The following is a 22,952-nucleotide window of genomic DNA, read 5'->3' on the forward strand; positions in this document are numbered from 1 at the left end:
GCATGACACTTTTCTTTTAGTTTATGAATTAAATATGAATTATACCTGAATCATTGCCAAAAGTGTGGTCAAAATTTGGACCAGTAGAGGGAGGAAAGGTGTTTCCCTGAATCCTTTCCCACTCATTGTCATCATTTAGATCCTGGATCCAGAAACAAAAGCCATCTTCAAAATTACAGTTGATTTTCTCATAATCTGTAAATTAAAAAAATAATAAAATATTTCAAATGTAGTCAACAATATGACTAATTATAATAGATTGAATTGAAAATAATGTAAACTCACACAGTTTATAATTAAGTGGCATGCACAAAATCATTTGCTAAATTCATTTTAACTGTTTAATTCCATTTAGTTAAAAAAAACCCACATCATTTTGTTGCCAACTGTGTTCTTATGTTTCCTATACCCCATTAGGGCTTCAGCAAAGACAAGCATCTTGTTCTTATTGTTCTTTAATTTTTATATTTTACCTCTGTTGGCTTACCCACATAAACTTTGTCCCAAATTTTTTGCTCCCCCTATTTATTTACTAAATTTAATACTCTGGTCAAAATTAGGTTGATGTGGAACATTCTCAGAATTAGTTTTATGCTAATTTCTTAAGGTTTGAATACTTGCAGTATATAAAAGTTTATTTTCCTATTGATTTATAATTTTTCTCAAATTGGTTATTTGATTGTTTTGAAGAATGTGAGCTGTTTTCTAATTTCTCATTTCTTTGCAAGTATCAAATGGAGAAAGGTATACATAAGAGATACTCATTAAAGAACCTGCATAATGAAACAGATAGTAACCCTGTTCTAAAATATTAGGTCCTGCTACTTTTAAAATTCCATTACAGTATTAAAGCACCTGAAGATTCAGAGGCTAAGAAATAAACAATACTTACTATTAAGCACTTTGCTGTTAAATGCAGTGTATGTTGCATTAAAGCCAATATAATCATTTTCAACAGATTGTATAAGAAAAGTGGCAGTAACTTGATTGGAAAAAATCCTAATTGTGCCAGGATTATTTGACCAGAGAGAAGCTACAAAAGAAAATGAATGACTGTTATATGTACATATACATATATTCACTTATCTATTGATCTGTCCATCCATCCATCTATCCATTCATCAATCAATCTATTGATCTATCAATTGATCTATCAATCTTTTTATCTGATCCTACTGTTAACTAAAAGCATTAGTCCTATAATTAATTTATTTAAAATAAATATCTCTTGTCCTATAATAATAATGTTTCAAATTATTACATATATTTGTGGTTTGATAAACTATATTTTCATTTTTGTTAGTTAGATACACTGTAAACACATATAAAAAAAGATCCATTCTTTTACGGAAAAAATTAATCTAAGAAACATACAAGTTAAACAGTTATAAAACAAAACATGAGCTTGATTCTATCAGGTTTTTCCCATACCACACTAACAGAGGCTAAACTCAATCACAATAGTAGAAATAAGGGTATTTCTTTAGCTTTCTACCCATATAGCTGTAGGACCTCAAAATAATCCTAGACAATTTAAGGATTGTTTCTACAGATATTGATCTTATCTCTTTTCCATTTTAATTCTAGCTACAAAAGATATTAACTTTCTAGCCTTTTTATTTTCAAGGGTTAATATAGTGCTTGAGAAATAAGAAGTACTCACATGGTGATTTACCAAAAAAAGCATTGTTATATAAAATTTGCTTTTATAGAAATTTATTATTTAGCACATACATTCTCAAAGAGGGTGATATTGCCTCCTACATGGTAAAAATTTGTATTCAGGGACAGAAAAATTCTTAGTTTTTAAATTTATGAAGCCAAAGATGTACAGTACATCTTTGAAGCCTGTTTATGTACAGTACATAAACAGGTATGGAGAATATCTGAAATATTAAAATTTCATGGGGAGCAATTAGGGGAGAAAAAGGTCTAAAAGTTTCTTAGTGGGAGTGATAATGAAAAAAAAGGATAGGAAGCAATGGCTTCGCATTTTAGTTCGACAGTTTGAACTGGGTATCAGATTCAAGTTTATGAAAGGTATCTCACTTGCAGATTGAAGACAAAGCACCACTGTTAATTATTGAGTTCTGAAGAAAGATACTTTCATAAACTACTGAAAAATTCTGTGCTTATCATGTAGAAATTAGTGAAAAAATGTGATTACATGCATGATAATTTCAGGAAAATCTAATGGAAAGAAAACCATGAATAAGCATTGATTTATATCTTACTCTTTTCCGCAATAAAGTTGTATTTCATTCTTTCAGTATTTTCTCATGAAGGACTACATTGGTTATTTAAATTCCTTCTACAAGCATATGTAACTGTGTAACTCAAATGGTTGTCATATTTAAAATCTTTGTAGTCCATATATGTCTAGTTGCTTAAAGCATGTGAATATACTAGAAATTTTGCTTAAAACCTATCTGCCTCTCTTTCTTTCTTTCTTTTCTATAGCAATGGAGTTTTGGGGGGGCGGCATGGCTTCTGATAGGATCTGAATGTGGCTACTGGTTCAATGGCACCCTTCATGGTTGTGATGTGAAAAGTTCAGGTTAATGAATTATAAAAAAAATTACTTTGGAATTGATAGATATGAGAGAAATGCCATAGGGGTACTGAGGAAGTAGTTCTTAATTTTTCCAGGCACTATCACTGAGGAATCTTCAAGAGCCTCTGGGAAGTCCAACACCTTAAGCCAGTGCTTGTTAAATTTTTCCATATAACATACCCCTATCAACAGAAGTGAATGAATGGGTACTTCTAACACTACGTGAAAGTATTCTAATAAAAGTACAAATTTTAATAAAAATGTTTTACTGTGAAAAGTGTTTGTATATATTATTTAATTCCATGTCCACAGTACGATTATTTTTGTTGTAGGATAAGTTGACAATTCAGGAAGATCCACTATGTTTATTACATAACTTCATCTATATCTATGCCAACTTTTGTGTGATTCAGTTTTAAAAACATGTCCTTAAACTGCTAAGCTCCAACATTGGGGATATGCTATTAATAGTCCTTTGGGAACAGAAGAAGAGCTAAGCACTTCAGATGTAAAGAATGGTGTAACAACTAAACACACAGAAATGCATTTTCCTGGCTTGTCAACTTGAAATTGGTTTCAGCGTGCCCATACAGGCTGTTTTTGTTGTCTTTCTTTGAGGATACATAAATATATCTATGTATTTTTTGAATAAAGCATTAATGGAGCATATTTATCATCTTCTACCACTTCCATACCCAGTACTGTTAATTATTACCACCAATGAATTGAAGATTTTACCTTCATCACTACAGTTTAAAGAAAACATTTTTGACTACTATCCTGTTAATTTATTCTGATTTACCCTGATTTCCACACTTATTTGGAAAAGACTCTATTGCATTCTATATCATCTATCTATATGAAATGCCCACCTTCCTCTGAAACTTTTTACCAGTCAGAGAACTTTTGCATCATGACTGTATCTAAAAATGACTGAAAAATGCCTTTAAAATTTGTTCATACTAACTTACCCCTAATCAAGTATATAAGAACTATTTTATGGTACTGGATACTTTTATTTTCTTATAATTCCTTTACATAATCTTATTTTTCTTGATTTAATTAAAATATCTATATATTTTCCACGTGATAAAGATAATTATCTTTATTCTGAATTGTAATTTAATAAAAGTAATTGTGTACACATCTCTCACAATAAGAGACTTGCTAAAATATTTAGAAAAAAAGATGGGATTTTGAACCAAGAGTGAAAGTATCAGCATTGTTACAAAACAAAATAACTGTAGAGTTATAAGAAATGCTACTGATCTCCATTAATTAACTACTATAATACCATGATATATAAACCTGCTGGTTTAAATTTAAATCAACAAATACTAAATTTTTACAATATATCAGGCATGGGCTAGATGCTGGAGGTAAGACATTTTTACATATCTTTAAAAAAGGTGTTATTTTTAAATTTAAAATGTAATTTTAACAGCTAATGCCATTTCTCATATTTTTTCAAGTTAAATTAAAATATTTAATTTAAAAATCTTTGAAATACATTTATATTTCAAAAAGACCTTAAAAATTAAACAACTACCTATTTGTTATAATTTAAATTCATTTTCTTAGATTTTTTCTATTTTCTATTTGTATATTTAGTTCATTGCATTTTTATGATAATTATTTGTGCATTATTGACATCACTATATATAATGATTCTAAGATTTAGTTATGTATTTCTGATGATCTAAGCATGTGAAAATAAGTAAAAATAGCGTTCAGGCAAATGGTATCTGAAGAGAAGGGAACATGAGGGTAATTTACACCTATCATTTTTGGGAAGTTAACCTCTATGAATTTAGTTTTTATCTGTAAAATAAAGATTCTAATAGCACCTGTGTAATATGGTTCAGGGGAGAAATTTTTTTTTTTTTTTGAGTTAAAGTGCTGAGAACACTACTTTGCATATTGCAAGTGATCAAAGTATGCTAACATTTATTATTAATATCACATTAGCCCTTGGAGAAATTTATATGAACTGGCTTATTTGTCTACCTATGTAAATATTTATGTTGACATAATTTTAAGGAGCTAGATTTATCAACTACAGAAAAAGTAGATTATGAAATGGCTGGTCCATTTATTTAAGCCAAATGTGATTTACCATGAGTTCATCTGTTTTATGTATATTCATGATTATACTTGTACTTGGGGCTTTTAAAGCACAATGAATAAATGCGTTGCGTTTGAAGTCGGAGGGTCTGGGTCTGATTTCTATCTCCAACACTAACTAGCTTTGTGGACTTGTGGTCATTTAACTTCTTAGATCTCATTTTCTTCTCCTGTAATGCATACTTTGTAGATTTATTGAAAATATTAAATAAGGATATCCACATAGAGTACTCAGTATGATGTGTGTCATATTAAAAGCACCCAATAAAAAGTACTTATTATTATCATATGCTTAAATATTTCTCAAATCAATAAGTCAATCAAAACATTTATTCGATAGGATCTACTTTTCATTATTCACAAGTGCAATTTAAAATCCAAAATTATTAAAATAAATACAGCTTTATATACATGTTAATAAGAGATGTCACTTGTAACCTTAGCTCTGCTAAGATGACTATTGACTATTCCTCAAAAGTGTGAGGAAAACTAGTTATTCCCTGGACTCCGCTGCCACATTCTTTTCTTCATCCTTATTTTATTTCCTCCTGGAATTTCACTCCTACTTTTGTTGGATACCATGAATAGGTCTATTCATTTGGGGACCAGATGGAATAAAGTGGGGTAGTCACACATGTATTATTAGAGCGTTCCCTGCCCTTTCTCAGCTCCCATCGGTGTCTATGTCCATAATGACAAATGGCTACGTAATAACAATACCATCCACACCTTCCATTTAGTGAGACTACATCCTGATCTACTCATTGTTTTACCAACTTTATTAGTAATAGTCCTTCAAGAGACTGAGAAGCAGAGTGCATAATAAAAATAGAAAAAAGAGATTCATTGTTGAAGCAAAATAGCTGTTTTTAGGGTTTGTTTGAATTTTGCTGAACGGGGAGCAACACTTACAGTATAGTAGAATTCCACATGATTTTTAAAACATCAATTAGAAGAGAATCATGTGAAACAGTACATCATTTATTACTAAGAAGTTTGATTACACAGAGCACTAAATTATTAATTTTTATAATCAGGACCAGTTTTTCTTTTTCCTTTCAGTAACTTAAAGTACAAGCTCATATTCAGTTCAAAATCAAAAAATGGGTGTAAGAACTAAATAGACATTTGTCCAAAGAAGACATACAGATTGTCAAGAGGCACATGAAAAGATGCTCAACATCACTAAATATTAGAGAAATGCAAATCAAAACTACAATGAAGTATCAACTCCCAGTGGTCAGAATGGCCATCATCAAGAAATCTACAAACAATAAATGCTGTAGAGGGTGTGGAGAAAAGGGAGCCCTCTCACACTGTTTGTGGGAATGTAAATTGATACAGCCACTGTGGAGAATAGTATGGAGGTTCCTTAAAAAACTAAAAACAGAGCTAATATGACGCAGCAATCCCACTACTGGGCATATACCCGGAGAAAACCATAATTCGAAAAGACACATGGACCACAGTGTTCATTGCAGCACTATTTGCAATAGCCAGGTCATGGAAACAACCTAAATGTGCCCATCAACAGATGAATGGATAAAGAAGATGTGGTACATATATACAGTGGAATATTACTCAGCCATATAAAGGAACAAAATTAGGTCATTTGCAGAGATGTGGATGGACTTACAGTCTGTCATACAGAGTGAAGTAAGTCAGAAAGAGAAAAACAAATATCATTTATTAATGCATATATGTGAAATCTAAAAAAAATTGTACAGATGAACTTATTTCCAGGACAGGAATAGAGACACAGATGTAGAGAACAGATGTGTGGACATGGGGGGCGGGAAGGAGAGGGCAGGATGAATTGAGAGATTAGGTTTGACATAAATACACTACCATGTGTAAAATAGATAGCTAGTGGGAACCATCAGTATAGCACAGGGAGCTCAGCTCAGTGCTCTGTGATCACCTAGATAGGTGGGATGGTGGTGGATGGGAGGGAGGTCCAAGAAGGAGGGGATATATGCATACATATAGCTGATTCACTTCGTTGTATAGCAGAAACTAACCCAACATTGTAAAGCAATTACACTCCAATAAAAACAAACAAACAAACAAACAACTCTTGCATCAATAAGAGAATGGGTTATTTCACAAATCATATTGCTACATATCTGGAAGAAAATAAAACCAGACATAAAACCTCAAAAAAAAAAAAATCAAAGGGAAAGCGCATCACTCCAGAAGGTTTTCCACATATTTTCATTTTGATAATGGACTGTATATTTGTTTTAACTTACCTCTTAAAATCTTGCTTGAACCCACACTTTCATAAATATTTAATACATCTGTATAATATGTATTAAAATAATCAAAGTTCAGTTGAATGGAAAGTCCTTGGTTTACACTAAATTAAAAGCAAAAAATAGACTATTACACTCTTAACAGTTGGCACAACTCAATGTATTCTAGAATTTGAATGTATTTTTCTAATTGTGATAAAGAATATGTAACATGATAGACTCTCTTAACAATTTTTAAATGTATGGAACAGTATTTTTAACTATAAGCACAATATTGTACTGCAGCTCTCTTGAACTCTTTCAACTTGCATGACTGAAACTCTATACCCACTGAACAGTAACTCCCCATTTTTTCTCTCCCAGCCTCTGACAACCATTATACCTTCTGACTCTCTGAGTTTGAATACTTTAGATGCTTCATATAAGTGAAATCATGCAGGATTTGTCCTCCTATGACTGACTTATTTCACTTAGCATAATGTTCTCAAGGTGCAACCATGTTGTTGTCTATGATAGGATTTCCTTCTTTTAATGACGGAATAATATTCCACTGTATGTATACACCACATTTTCTTTATCTATTCATCTGTCAATGAACATTTAGGTTGTTTCCCCCTCTTAGCTATTGTGAATAATGCTGCAACGAACATAGGAGTGTGTATCTTTTAGAGATCTTGACTTCAATACTTTGGGAAAAATACCAAGAAATTGGATTGCTAGATCGTATGGTGGTTCTATTTCTTATGCCTTTAGGGAGCCTTCATACTGTTTTCCGTACTATCTACACCATTTTGCACTCCATCCAACAGCACACAAGTGTTCCAATTTCCCCACATCCTCACCAACATTTATAATGTTCTGTTTTTTTTGGTAATGGCCATTATGATTTTGATTTGCATTTCCCTGATGATTACTATGTTGAGCGATGCCCTTTAGCCATTTGTATGCCTTTTTTTTTTTTTTTGAGCAATATCTATTTGAGTCTTTTGCCCACTTTTTATTTGGTTTATTTTGCTATTGAGTTTTGTAGGAGCTCCTTACATATTTTGGATATTAACCCTAATTAGATATATGGTTTGCAAATATTTGCTTCCATTCTTTAGGTTGCCTTTTCATTCTGTTGTTTTCTGTTGTTTCCTTTGCTGTATAGAAGGCTTTTAATGAGATATATTGCCACTTGTTGATTTTTGCTTTTGCTGCCTGCGCTTTTGTTTTCAAATCCAGGAAATTATTGTGAAGACCAATGTTATGAAGCTTTCCTTTTATGATTTCTTCTAGGAGTTTTATGATTTCAAGTCTTATGTTTAAGCCTTTAATTCATTTTGAGTTTATTTCTTGTGTATGGTGTAAGGTAAAGTTCCAATTTTGTTCTGCATCTGAATATCTAGTTTTACCAACACCCTTTGTTGAAGAGACTATATTGTTTCCCCATTGTGTAGTTTTGACATCCTTGTCAAAGATAATTTGACCATATATGTGTGGGCTTATTTGTGACCTCTCTATTCTGTTTCACTGGTCTGTATGTCTATTTTCATGCTGGTACTATACTGGTACTGATTACTGTAGCTTTGTAATATATTTTGAAATCAGGAAGTATGAGGCTTTGTTCTCTTTCTCAAGATTGTTTTGGCTATTTGGGGTCCTTTGTGGTTCCATATGAATTTTAGGATTCTTTTTCTTTTAAAATCATTGGGATTTTGATAGAGATTGTGATGAATCTATAGATCATGCTCAGTAATATGGACATTATTATATTACATTATTATATTTTAACAATATTAAGTCTTCAAATCCATGAACATGAGATGTCTTTCCATTTATTTGTCTTTAAATTCAGTCAGTAATGTTTTATTATTTTCACTGTGTCTTTTACCTCCTTGATTAAGTTTATTCCTAAGTACTTTATTCTTTTTACTGCTATTGTAAATGGGACTGTTTTCTTAATTTCCTTTCTGGATGATTAGTGTATAGAAACACAAGTGATCTTTCTATGTGGATTTTGTATCCTGTAACTTTGTTGAATTATTTTATTATTTCCAACAGGGTTTTTGTGGAATTTATGGTTTTCTATATATAAGATCTTGCCACCTGTGAACAGATAATTTTACTTCTTCCTTTCTTGTTTGGATATATTGTATTTTTTTTTTCTTGCTTAATTGCTCTGGCTAGGACTTCCAGTATTAAGTTGAATAAGAGTGGTGAGAGGGGGCATCCTTGTTTTGTTCCTGATCTTAGAGGAAAAGCCTTTACATTTTTATCATTGAGTATGATATTTACTCTTAACTTTTCTTGCATGACCTTTATTAGATTTAGGTAATTTCCTTCTATCCTTATTTTGCTTAGTGTTTTTTTTTATCATGAAAGGGTGTTGAATTTTGTCAAAAGCTTTTTCTGAATCTGTTGAGAAGATCCTGTGATTTTTAGCCTTCATTCCGTTAATGTGGTATATCAAGTTGATTGATTTTTATATATTGAAACATCCTTGCATCCCAGAGATGAATCTCACTTGGTGATGGTGTATAATCCTTTTAATTTTCCATCGAATTTGGTTTGCTAGTATTTTGCTTAAGGATTTGTACATTTATATTTTCAGGGGTATATTATCAGGACTGTAGTTTTCTTTTCTTGTGGTGACTTTGTCTGGCTTTGGTATCAAAGTGAGTGTTCCTTCTTTTCCAATTTTTGGAAGAGTCTGAAAAAGATTAGTATTAACTCATCTTTAAATATTTGGTAGAATTCACCAGTAAAACCAGTGGGTCATGGTTTTTTTGTTGGGAGGTCTTTGGTTACTGATTCAATCTTCTTACTAGTAAATTGTCTGTTCAGATTTTGTATTTCTTTATGATTCAGTGTTAGTAGATTGTAAGTTTCTAGGGATTTATCCTTTCCTTCTAGGTTATTTCACTTAGCACTTCTTTTTCTCTATCTCATAAGATTTGGTATGTTGCTGTTGTTGTTTTTCATTTGCTTCAAGACATTTTCTAATTTCCTTTTTGATTTAGTATGAGATCCATTGACTGTTCAAGAGCAATTAGAACCTTGTAAGTTTCTTTTTCAGTGGTGTCTAATTTTTTGCTCTCTCTGGTGTCTGTATGTGGTGCTGCATATTCTATGGTCCTACCACAGCAAGTCACCCAACTATACCTTTTTCTCTGCAGCCACAGTCCATGCAAATTGTGCTGGCTCATCAGCTCCACATTCATGCAAGACATATACCCGTTGCTGGGGAAGCTCTTGAAACAGAATGTTGGAAGCATGCTGCACTTCTTTCTTTCCATCCTTAGGGAGAAGCCTTGAATTGTGCACTTTGTCCCAATTGTATCAAGCCTTGCTGGCCATAGCAAGCTGTATCCACTTCTCTTTGTTCTCAGTATCTCTCAGGCATCCAAACAATACCAGTTCCATCACTTATCCATATAAGGTGAGACAGAAACTAGTCCCTTAGGCAGCTCTTGGAAAAGCTGGGACACTGGATCCATGTTTCATCCTTCTTTTTCCTTCCAAGGAAGAAGTAGTGAGTCAAGACTTGTGCTGAGCTGTGCTGTGTTGGGGAAGGAGTTGATGGAGGGTAAAATGAACTTGATCTTCTTGTCCATTTCAGTGCAGCTGTCCTTGGCTTTGTGTTCACCTGGGGTATTCAACTTCTTAACTGAATTCTGGAATTCCCATAAATGACTTTTGGTTCACATTTCGCTGTTAAATCAACATATCTGTGGGGGAACAAAAGCTGAGGCTTCTTGGCTACCGAATAATTCCTATCTCATTATGTCAACATCTGTATGAAAATCTCCTATAGTGTGATTTAGTCACGGCAGATTAAAAGCTGAGAACACCCTGTATATACACCCTTTGTGCTAAATCTTGAATAAAATTTGGATCAGTTGCTATATATTTGACCTCCAAGCTCTCAATTTGGTTGACCAATCCAATCATTATGATGATCAAAATAATCAAGTTGCCAATGGCTTATCTACCTTATGCTGAATGCTCTATGGGGAAAAATGTTCAAATTTTAATTTTCAGTTTGGGGAAAAGGTGTCTAGGGCAATACCTATTTATAACTCTACTGTCTCACTGAAGTGTAGGATCAGAAATGTGAATAATTCTTTAGTGTTTTGGAGGTACAAGGTTCCCCTGAACTCTGCAAAAAGGAGGAAGGCCAAACAATTAAAGCAGAGCATAGATATCGTTGAAGCTGGTTGAATATTGAAAGGGTGGATAATAGGGAGAGATCTAGTCTCCAAAGCCAAGAAGGAGACTGAGAAGATACTTGGATTCAGAGGCTGGCTGTGGAGGCTGCTGATTGAATCATGGCTCCTGCCCAGGGGCATGGCAAGTTTGGATTTTCGGTAAGTTATCAGTAGTACCTTGATCAGTTGGTAAACTGGGGACATTCATCACAAATGTAGTTAATTTTGAAACTCTAAGTTTCATGGTTGGGAAATGTCCATTTGGGGCAAGGCCTGAGGTTTGGCAAACATATTAGATTCCTGATGAGGGGCTGGAGGCAGGGCTAAAGTTTTGTCTTCAAGGAGTGTGGTTGTCAGCATTGCAATGGCAGCGACTAGCAGGGGAGGATTAAAAGACATGTAAGCACTAACCCAGGTTTTTGGATATGACCAGTGTTTGCTGTCAGGAAGGTGAGGTTAGAACAATGGTGGGTTGGTTTTAAAAAATATTGACACAGGGACCTCAACCCTGGATATCAGATTCCATGGTTCTGGAATGGATTTGGGGATGTACGTTTTTAAATACTCCGGGAGCGATTGTGATGTGCTCTTAGGTTTGAGGGCCACTGGAGGAAGATAGGCAGATGCAGAAGATGCCACACTCATGGGCTACCCTCAGATGTATTTAGTAACCACAGGAAGTTGACAGGGGTGGAAGGAGATCAACATGAGGGAGCAGGAGATACTCCCAGAGCAGACTGAGAGAAGGAGAGAAAAGCAGATGATGGCAGTTGTTTAAAAAAATTCTACCTCCGTTAGGTCTCTTCAGCCATGTGGAAAGTGAGCCTGCTAGTGAGAACTTTAGGAAATCCAGCATCAAAACTGAAGAAGACAGAGGAAGAAGAAATAAGCTGCCATCAGGGATGGTTTCTCTTATTTTAATGAAAGTTTTGGTGTCTCCAGGCAAGAAAACAGTGAGGTTTTTTTGGTTGTTGTTGTTTGCTTGTTTGTTTTGTTTGTTTTTTTAACAAGTGATGTTGTTTTCAAGAAACTAAAGGATGCAAGAGGAGCTTCCTAGGAAACTTTGTGTTCAAAAGATGCTTACTTTTTCAAAGTAGATAGGTAGAGGAGAGAAATGAGTGCATACTGTTTTCTACTTTCTTCTGTTTCAGAAAAGCCAACTTATTTGCAATAAAACAAAGGCATTTATAAAGGTGAGATTAATTGTAGAATATCATATCTGATGTTTTTATAATATTAACCACAGTTACCTTCTGAATTTTTGAAGGGAAGGATAATTTCCTAAATGTAATTTTTATATTTTACATTTTTGTATCAATAGCTACTCTTTTTAGAGCCCATTTTTACTGAGCATATAAAAGAGTGTTAAGTGTTTTACATTCAATATTACTTTTCATAATGACTTTGACCTCTGTAGTTAGAGATATTGAACTATATAGATGTAGAAATTTTGTCTAAGAGATTTAATTATTTGTCTGAGATCACATATCTTGAATCTGAAGAAGCCAGATTTGAAACCCATGCCGACAGTCTCCAGTGCTTGCGTTCTCTATCACTGACACTCTGCTACATGTGGTCCTAATATAATCCCAAAATATAGCTTAATTGCATCTTAACCATTTCTCCACTAGTTATTTGGTCTTCCAAGCTTGTAAGAAACATTATTGTCTTAACCCCATTTTGATCACCATTAGGAAAAACAAACCATCAGGTCTAATACATCTCTAATGTAGTAATCAGTTTTGAGAAGAAAATACACTTAGATTATTTATATAATTTTAAACCATAATTTTATCATGAAGTACAGTGTTTATTTATTTTAGATTCTATAGGTTTTAAAAATCATCCCTAGATTAATGGTGGATTTCTTAAAATAGTTTTAAAAATTAAGTGATGGAAAAAGAAGTAAAAAGAATAGAACCATATAAATCTTTAATTAACATAGTGTGATTATTACATAAATGATATTAGGTACTATTACAGCAAAAGTTTATTGTGATCTGCTTATAAGACCTCCCTGTAGTTTTGACCTAGCTCTACTAAGAAGTGGATTGAACAATTAAATTATCATTATTTAGTATTAATAAAATTTCAAAGATCACATGAAGAAATCACTGTGTAGTTAGGAATGTAGATCAGTTAGAATTCATTTTCTTTCAATTTTCAAAGGAAGTAATTTAAGATTTTTCTAAGCTTTTCTGCTGGCATTTTAGGTAAAGAATTGAATATTTTTCATTTTTTTATGAACAATGCTAATAGCCATTTATAAATGCTTCTCTTTAAATATGATGTGATTATATTAGAAATGATGTCCTCTAAATTTTTAAGTTTTCACTTGACAAGAATTACCTAGAACTGCCATTTTAAATACAAAATCTTATCTTTGGAACACAAGTAACATGTTCTTTAGAGCATGAAAAAAAGGAAATAGTGCTCTTAGTTATATCACATGACTTACATGAGGCTGAGCTCCAAAATAGAAATTATTTAAGCAGAACAAGATGTTCTTGGTTTCCTGAATAATGCCAAGTAAATGTGCTTAGAAAAATCTTCCCTTCATACCTCATCTCATCTCTGGAATATGTCTACTCAGGAAAACAACTCTTGTGAGTCTTTATGGGGCCATTTCCTATCATTTGTTTGGCAAGAACCCAAAGCTCTGTCTTTTAGCCTTCTCTAACCAGCTGTTATATTGATTCCCCATTTTCTAGTGAGTTATCACAATGATTAAAATAAATATATAGTAGGTCAGATTGGGAAACCATAATTCTATCCAGCTGTTAAGAAAAATGAACGAACTAGAATGCATTTCTCAAAATGAATTCCACAGAGCACTTGTGCTGAATGCTCTGTGGGGAAAAATGTTCAGTGGCTTAATAGAAAAAATATATATATACAGTTGACTCTTGAACAATACTGGCTTGAAGTGTGTGGATCCACTCATATGTGGATTTTTTCAATAAATGCATACTACACAAACCCTGGGGAACCATAGAACAGAGGGCCAACTGTAATGTTATATGGGGATTTTGACTGCATGGGCTATTGGCGCCCCCTAAGCCTTCTGTTGTCAAGGGTCAACTGTATATTTTGGGGGAAATTTACTTGCATCTTAACTTATTTAAAGCTGTGAGAAATCTTGTACTTTTAAAAAAATTGTAATGAGTTGATTTCAGAGCTCCTTATATTTATTCTAGTACAAATGATCTTTACCTTGAAATATCTGAGAGAAACATTAGGTACTACTCCTCTGTGAAAAACGTTTAGGCAAATATTAAAGTAGACAAGCTATCAGCAGTTTGATTATTTTGATCATCATAATGATTGGATTTGTCAATTGAATTAAGACTTGGAGGTCAAATATATAGTAAGTGAACTAAGTGTTATTCAAGATACAACACAAAGGATGAGTATAATGGGTTTCCCAGCTCTTGATCTGCCATGACCAAATCACACCATCGGAGATTTCACATGGATGCAAGCATAATGAGAAAGGAACTACTCTGTAGCTAAGATGCAGCTAAGTGAAATACAGTTTCTTGCAATACACAGACATACAGGCATGTTGTTAATTTCGGCAGCATTTGATTTTTGCCAACTATATGGAAAAAAAAACTTTCTACAAAACCCAATGAGATGGCCCCATTTATTGTTCATAGGGCAAAATTCCTTTTTAAAAGGTTAAGAATGAGAGAGAAATTTCTTGGTCAGGATATCAGTTGGGAAGGCTTTGCTTCGTAGTTAATGAAAAAAATTGTCCAAAAAATAAATACATTACTAAATATGGTAAGACTAACTGCATCAGAGAAAGACTTTATGACTTAAGAACATGGAATAGAAGGTGGTATATTACCGTATAATCCACCGACAAACAACACTTGGATTAGAAGACTTTGGATAATGGGCAGCTTCGAAGGACCCAGAAGATCCAGTCAACAAAAATCTGCCATCACAAGCTGTGGCTGTGAAAAAATGGCAATTAATATTAGACAAAACAATCTTGGAAGGGTTTCTCAAATGAAATGGGATTCAAATTGCCTAACGAACCTTCATAGACTACTCATGATTAAATCTATACGAGGCCATTTCACAAAACTAAAATGATCGAATGGAAATAGATCAGATTTCGTGTTTTAAATCTTTATAGATCCATTATAGATCCTTTAGAAAATCATTCTATTTCTAAATACCCATAGTTAAGTTGCATTTTTAGTATATTCTTTTATATTTGTAAGAAAACAAATACACCTTAATTGTAAACTTCCAATTTAAAGAAGCAACTACTATTTTTTGCTTTATTTTCCCCATTAAATTGGAGCTAGGGTGAACTTCCTCTATGCGCACTAGTGATACGTTTTCCTGAAAATGATCAGAAAATGGCCAGGAAAATGATACATATGGTGCAAGGGGCCTGAAGAGATCCTTCCATTCAATCTACTGCACACAACTTTTAACCTTCATCACTTTTGCTCCTTTTGTATGGACTCACAATCTAGCTCAGTATTTTCATTCAATATTCTTGAGTGTGTTTTTATCTCCCATGACAACTCATTTTCCTCTTTTAATTCTTGTAGCACATTTATTTCATGTACTTCTCTTACATCTCTTTAATGTCATGAATTACCAGCTGTCTTAATTTATATCTGAGTCATTTCCTACTAGATTAAAATCTTGAAAGCATGAACGAGGAGTCATAATTTGTAGCTTTTTATTTTATACTTGCTATGTGTATTATTCATTAAAAATAAAACTGATTTGATTTTCACAATCTTTAGCTTTTCTTAGGTTATTTTCTATATTCTTACTACTGTTGACACCATAATTCTAAAATAATGACTCCTGGAATGTGTCCTTTTTCTTTTGGTATTTTGTTTATTCCTCGTATGTTGGAAGTGTTGATAGAGGGCAGCAAAATCAAGGAAATTTATCAAAATTAAATTGCTGCCCTTGGAATCTGAGTGCAGAATAAGCTAATCCTAAATTGATAAATGGAAAAACCCACTGTAACATTACACAGTAATTCTGCCAAGTTATAAAACACAAGCTATTATATGACATCAAATGTTTTATATGAACAGAAGAAAGAAATTGAAAAGCACATAGAAATCTTGATAAAAATACCACATTTTGGTTGGCTTTTTGCTACTTTTGGTGTATATTTTTAAAAGGCATATAAGGTAGAGGCATAAAGAAAGGTAAATAAATTTTAAGATTCAAAGTCCATTTAAGAATAATGTCCTAGGAATTAATTGCATTGGATTATGCATTGGATTATTACAGCCCAATTCCCAAGGGAAAAAAATTAAGAACAGAAAAGATAATAACCCAATATCATAGACCTCAGGAAATTAAAGAGAAAAAATTGTGACTTGTTGAGAGAACTGAATCACCTTATGTGTAATACTTGCTGGAGCAGAAAGGACAATTAAGGCTAATTTGTATGATTTGAAGATAAACAGTAAAATATATGTCTGTTTAATGCAGAGCTAAATCATTTTCTAGTTGTAAAAAAAAATCTCCTTCTTCACTCTTAACTCTCTGTGCATCACAAACCACGCCAAATAAATGAGAAAATCCCTTAGCTTCAATGACCATAAAAGTAAGAATAGTGTCTGCTTGTATTTTAAGTGATATATGGAGCTTTTTAGTCACAGTTTGTCATGAAACATGTGGGCTCCAAGAGTATAGGCAGTGCAAGAAAATCCACCACTATTATAAGTAGTTTATATTTAAACTATGACACTTAGGAACACAGTAAGGAAGAGCAATCAATCCTACCAGCCCTAAAATACAACTGTTAGCATTGGTGGAATGTTTATTATGTGCCAGCATTGCTCTAAGGTCATTATGTAAGTATTAATGTCCCCTTCACCACAAATTTATGAAGTTTTAGGTGGGGAAGCTGAGGTACAGAGCGGGTAAGTTAACTAACATCAGTTCTTCCAGCTTACAAGGGTTGATTCAAAGCCAGGCAATACCTAATATTAGCCTAATACAGCAATATATAGAGCTATCAGGGTGACATCACTCAGTCATTGCAAAGCAGGATGTGTGTGTGTGTGTGTGTGTGTGTGAGAGAGAGAGAGAGAGAGAGAAGAGAGAGAGAGAGAGAGAGAAATTTTAAATGAAAGAAGAAACAGAAAATTAAAAGAATTTCGTCATGTCCAGTGTTTTTAAAATTAGAATATAGATCACGTTTGCAACAGCACTTTACAACAAACAGGAGGGAGCAAAAAAAGATAGAGTGAAAAAGGGAAAAAAAACAAGACCGGTTTTAGAATTTGTAAAACCTATTTGCAAAGCTGGTGACACTTTAGTAATTCTTCATGTCCACTCACTACATATTTGGGGGGAAGATATCAATAGTTTTGGGCTGTACAATGGGGTTCATAAATTTCCAAAAAGCTGAGTGATGACCCTGGTGGCAGAAATTGTTGTATGTTTGCCATATCCTTATTCAGTCCCTTTCTAGGTACATGACTAGACTGCATATCCTAAAATGGGTCACGTGACAGAGTCTGGTTAATAAACTATAGTGAAAGTGATTGTGTTTATCTCCAGATATGATTTCTAAAAAGATCTTCTATAACATTTTTCCATTGTCTCTCAACAGGTTGCAAAGGATCCAGGGGAGAACTTGGCACAGAAGGGATGGTGGAGGAACCGGCATGCTGAATGTCTGCAGAGCACAGCCTCTTGCCATCTTTCTTGGACTATAACGTAAGTGATAAATAAACTATAATTGTCTTACATTGCTAAGATTGTTTATCATAATATTTAGCTTGCCCTTAAGAATATGATGTTTGCCTGTTCAGTTTTCTATGAAGTTGCTGAGTTTTAGTGGAAATGGATAATCTACAGGTCTAGTTCTGCTCTAAAGGGCCTCTGGGAATTCCTGCACTTAAGTAAAGATTAAGAAGAATATTCCTGAACACATTTAAAATAAAATTACAATAATATTGAACTACTTATAATAGCAAAATTCAGAATGCCAAAATATTATCATTTCAAGATATAGACTTGTGCTAGGGACTTTCCCGTACATTCTTTCATTTAATTTCAGGATATTTCTGGAGAACCTAATGTTACATGTCATGAAGCAGGACAGACTTTTGGCAAAACAGATATAACCCAGCCATGGCTGAGTAGGATTACTGGGTATTCAGGATTATAATTTTTGACTATGAAGTTCTTTTAAGTGTAGCACCCAAAAAAATTCTCAGTGAGAGATCAATGAGCCTACCAAATAATATCAGCCATTCTATTGCACTATCTGAAATTGCCTGTAATGGAATGGGATTCATATAGGTGAGTTCTTAGGACCCACTTAGAGCTCTTTCTGCTGGCTCAATGTTTATTAGTTGTGTGTTTTCTCAGGGTTTTGAATTCTCTAGGAACGTAAATCAAACATGATCTCTACCCATCTATCGTGCACATACCTATAAGGCATGCACATACATTGTGCATGCAAACAATCTATGGAGACACTTGCCAACTTCCAAACAGGCCTGAACATTATCCTAAAGGCTGTGAGTCAGCATCTCTTCTTCTCATAGGTCAACTAAAAAGTGAACTTTCCTGCTGAAGCAATTTTCATCAGAAGAAAAAAACAATTTAAAGAAATCTTGGTTCCGCTATAGTCAGCTATAAGCTGTGAAAACCTAAATAACTAAAGACTGTAAAAGAAGCGGTTTAGCAAGTCAACATTATTATGACTCCATTAATAACACAAACTAGAATTAGAGCTCACAGCTGGAGGAGAAAAAAGAGATAGAGCAAAGGTCAGTTTCACATAGAGAATTCTCTTAAAATAATCTTTCAGTTAATGTAGATTGATGGACAGGGCTTTCATGTAGAAATTATGCTATAGAAGTTTGAGGTGGTGCTGAGGTGAATAACTCACAATCATTCATGATTAAATAATAAATAAAACAACTTATATATGCTTGAAAATCCTAGATGGGTAGAGTAATTGATTTGTCCACTTTTTCCACAACAACTTTAAATTATTTTTCAAAAATAGATATAATGCTAACTTTAAAACACAAATAAAGATAAGAATCGAGAAAAAGTGGCAAATGAGGATTCAGAGGCTTAAGAAAGTGAGTGACATGGATGGTGAATTGATACTGTTTAAATTAACATAAAATCTCCATGATATTGAAAAATAATAATGCAGTTTGATTATGTTTTTCAGGCAAATTTAGAGAATTCAGTTTAATAGTGAGGTTAATGTCATGAGTTTAGAATGACTAAGAAAAATAATTCATGGCCTTATAACTTGTTTTAGGACAAGTTGCCACACATAGGGTATTTCTATGGTTATTTTTTGATATGCATGGATACTAATTTATTATGAAAATTATAAACTCCATGACAGTAAAGAGCACATAATAGGTGTGGTTCATTTTCTGATTATTCATCTTATATATTTTTCCCCATTTAAAGTTATTGATCATCATTATACAGGCTTAAAGGTATGTGTCTCACTTCGATACACATTATTTTTGAAATATAAATCAGCATCACCTTTATTACCTCATGATGGCACACTTGCATCACATTCTCTGTGAAAAGGTTTTGAAAACTGCCTGAAAACCATAGCAAAATAGGATGTTGCTTTCTTTGAGTAACTTAGTTATATAAAATAGATTAAAAAATATTCTGTAGCCTACACTTTCTTCCAATATGCTCTGAGTGCACTTCAAAGTATGTAGTTAAACTCTGAAGTTTGAATTTTATCCAAGAACATTTGAATTAGGATTGCTTAGTAGAAGACTCTTCAGTCAAATTGCCAGTTTTTGAGTTGGTTCTGGGAAACAGAACAACTGCCTGTCTTTCCAAGTATATAGGTAATTTTTTAAACTTCAGTTGGTAATGGAGCATTCATCTTCAATTAAAATCAAGCAAGAAGAGCAAAGTGTAACAAATAATAGAAGAACAAAGTGTAGCAAATTGTAACTAAAGCCTTTTCACATTTCAGGAACTAATGGTACTCATGGTCAATTTTTAAACTGATTGTAAACCACACCAAAAATTTGTTCAATTCCTGCTGTTTAATTTTTCAAGAACAAATTATAGATTAGAATTGTTCAGATAGTTTCTCATATTCCTTACCAATCTGTATGTACATTTACGTGTTAATATTTCATGTGTATATTACCCAGTGATAAAATGAAGACATAAGCCAAAGAAGAAATATGTTTATATCACTCAGAGCCATGTTTGGCATTTAGTAAGTACTACTTAAGTGTTAAATAATAATAATAATAGTGATTTTAAAAATTATTAGCACTCAAAACAAATGCCAAAATTTACAAAAAAAACAGATATTTTATTGATCAAACATGAAGATCTTATTTGTAGCTGGTTTCCCTTATTCACAGAACAACAACTCAGTACAGTTTTTAAGATATCTTTTGTTTATTTGCCATAAGGTGAATAAAGGCAACAATCAAAATTAAGGGGTGGTGATTACTAAGTTAGAAACTGTTAAAATAGCAAAAATAAAATGACCAATAGTATGATAAGATGGTGAAAAAGTGTTCAAATTCATAATAGTTTGTAGTAGCTTAATATGGGATGAAAAATAATGCCAATCTCCTCCCCCAGACATTAACTACAGCATTCTTTCTACACTTGTCAAATGGAATTCTGTTTAATTAATATGCTTAATGTCATGTGATAAAGTTTAGGAAATATTAATATAATTATTTTCTGGAGTTTTGTATTAAATAATAAACATGGCTATTGGGATATATCATTCTCCAGTAGTTTTTGGTACTTGAGGGGTGTGTGTGTGTGTGTGTGTGTGTGTGTGAGTACATAGTGAGGGAGGATGGAAAAGAAGGGGGAAGAGGGAGGGAAGGTCATCACTTACCACAAGTTTTATTGTCTTCATCAGAGCCATCTGGACAGTTCAATTCTCCATCACAAAATAAATCAATTGCTATGCAATTTAGAGCATCAGCACACAGCCTTGAATCAGGTGGGCACTCTACTGAGACATATCCTTTTAAAAAAAGATTGGATTTATAAGTTTCCCACATAGTAGATTTAATTTCCAACTAATGAGATATGTACAATGTCTGGATAGTTATCATGTATTTTTTGTCATTTAGGTAAGTATGTGCTTACTTATAAGCATGTATTTCAATTTCCAAAAGAAATACATATTTCATTTAATAAATTGATCATTTGTAAAAACTTAGAGTGTTAAATTTTGAAAAAAGATACATATTTCTTCATAGATGTCAAATATGATGTTTATTTTGTTGATTTTTAACCTCGACAAATCAGTACTACAGTTTGGACATTTAGTCACCAATATTTACACCTCCTAGGATTGTAATGTGTAATGTGGGACAATTTATTGGAATATGTATCACATCATCTGCAGTATCTAGTAGCCACTTCGTTTACTTATAAACTTATCATTTGAAAATATAGTGGCTGAAGTCAAGGTTTGCATCCTGCAGAGTAAAATTTGTCAAAGAAAGCAATTTTATAGTAAAATAAAACACTTAAAATTCCCAGCGCATTGAGCATGAGGAACCCAAAGGTTATATCTGTTCAATATCTCCTTGCTTCTTGAATCAGAGGTTCTTAGGGGGAAAGGTGCAAACATGGCCCTGAAGGACTCCATGCCATACTCTGGCCATGATCTGATCAATTTGTACCTCTCAGCCTGTCCTGTCCTTCCCCTTCTCCTCTTCCACATTTCTAGATATAGAGATGGACTGAGAAACACATTTTACTTCTAGAAATTGACTGGGAAATTTTAGGTGCAATTCTAAAAATATATTTGTATGCCCACTAGATAAACACATATGTTTTTATTTTTCTAAGCAATGTGAGAATTTGAATATTTTTTGTCTATGATTAGAATAACAATGACAGTTTAAAGTTTTTGGAAAATCTTTAAGCTCAATAACATTTTTTGTTATTGTTCTTAATCTTAAAACCAGCATTACACTGCCATCTGCTGGGTTTTAAACATATATTTGATTCTGAAATTTCTCCTTATACTTCAAGAAATTAATTGAAGAAAGAAAAGTGCTTCTGTCAATAAATCTGCTAAGGTAATACTTAATTAGGAACATTATGGACAGGGTTGCTGAGTATATATACAACTAAATTGGACTTTTGTAATTGTCTGTAATTAACGTGGATATAAACCATTGGGAAATTCAAGAATCACCTAACATCTAAAATAGGAAAGGATAAAAACCAGAGCCATTCCCAAATGACAAAATACTCCCACTTAAGAGAATAAAAATTGATAAAAATTGTATTGAATAAATACATATGCATATTATGAGATATATATGAGATACTCATCAAGAGAGTCCTTAATTGTTGAGTCCCTAATCCATGAAAGGCATAGTGTTGATAGTATTCCATAAATGCTTGATAAATAAATAAATGAGAAAAAAGGGCATTATTCTAGAAATTCTAAGTCTCATTTTAACAGTAGTTAATAGAATTCTAAGTGTTCAGCATCTATAAGAATAGATTTGGGGATATAACTAGGAAAATTATAATTTTGTCTGATTTAATGCTTCTCATGGGAACTTCACTTCCTGATGTTTCATATTTTGTCTGTTGCTTATTGAACTTTATAGAGTGAATTTCAAAACCACACTGGCATGTGACACCCCTTGGGATCTTTTGATCTTATTAATGATCATTCATTCACTCTACAAGTATTTATTTCTACTTTGTGTCATGGATTTTTAAGGGATAGAGATAAAAGGATGAGTAAGGCAGAGACTATTCTCATGGAGCTTGGAGTTTAGCTGGAGACTGGTTCATTAACTAATAAATTTT

The 22,952-nt window shown here is 33.0% G+C and overlaps 1 protein-coding gene across 2 annotated transcripts in view; it reads right to left on the bottom strand.

The window, feature by feature from the left end:
• The window catches only part of TMPRSS15 (transmembrane serine protease 15), a 129,090-nt gene that overhangs the window by 79,446 nt on the left and 26,692 nt on the right, over positions 1-22,952 (bottom strand). For both annotated transcript variants that reach the window (XM_065877042.1, XM_065877043.1), the window contains 5 exons: positions 21,004-21,135; positions 14,977-15,085; positions 6,931-7,037; positions 893-1,033; positions 46-195 (listed from right to left, as the gene is read on the bottom strand). In XM_065877042.1, the coding sequence (XP_065733114.1) occupies positions 46-195; positions 893-1,033; positions 6,931-7,037; positions 14,977-15,085; positions 21,004-21,135 (639 nt within the window). The remainder of the gene's footprint in view (positions 1-45; positions 196-892; positions 1,034-6,930; positions 7,038-14,976; positions 15,086-21,003; positions 21,136-22,952) is intronic.

This window comes from Phocoena phocoena, chromosome 4 (assembly GCF_963924675.1).
Source record: "Phocoena phocoena chromosome 4, mPhoPho1.1, whole genome shotgun sequence".
Classification (NCBI taxonomy): Eukaryota; Metazoa; Chordata; class Mammalia; order Artiodactyla; family Phocoenidae; genus Phocoena; species Phocoena phocoena.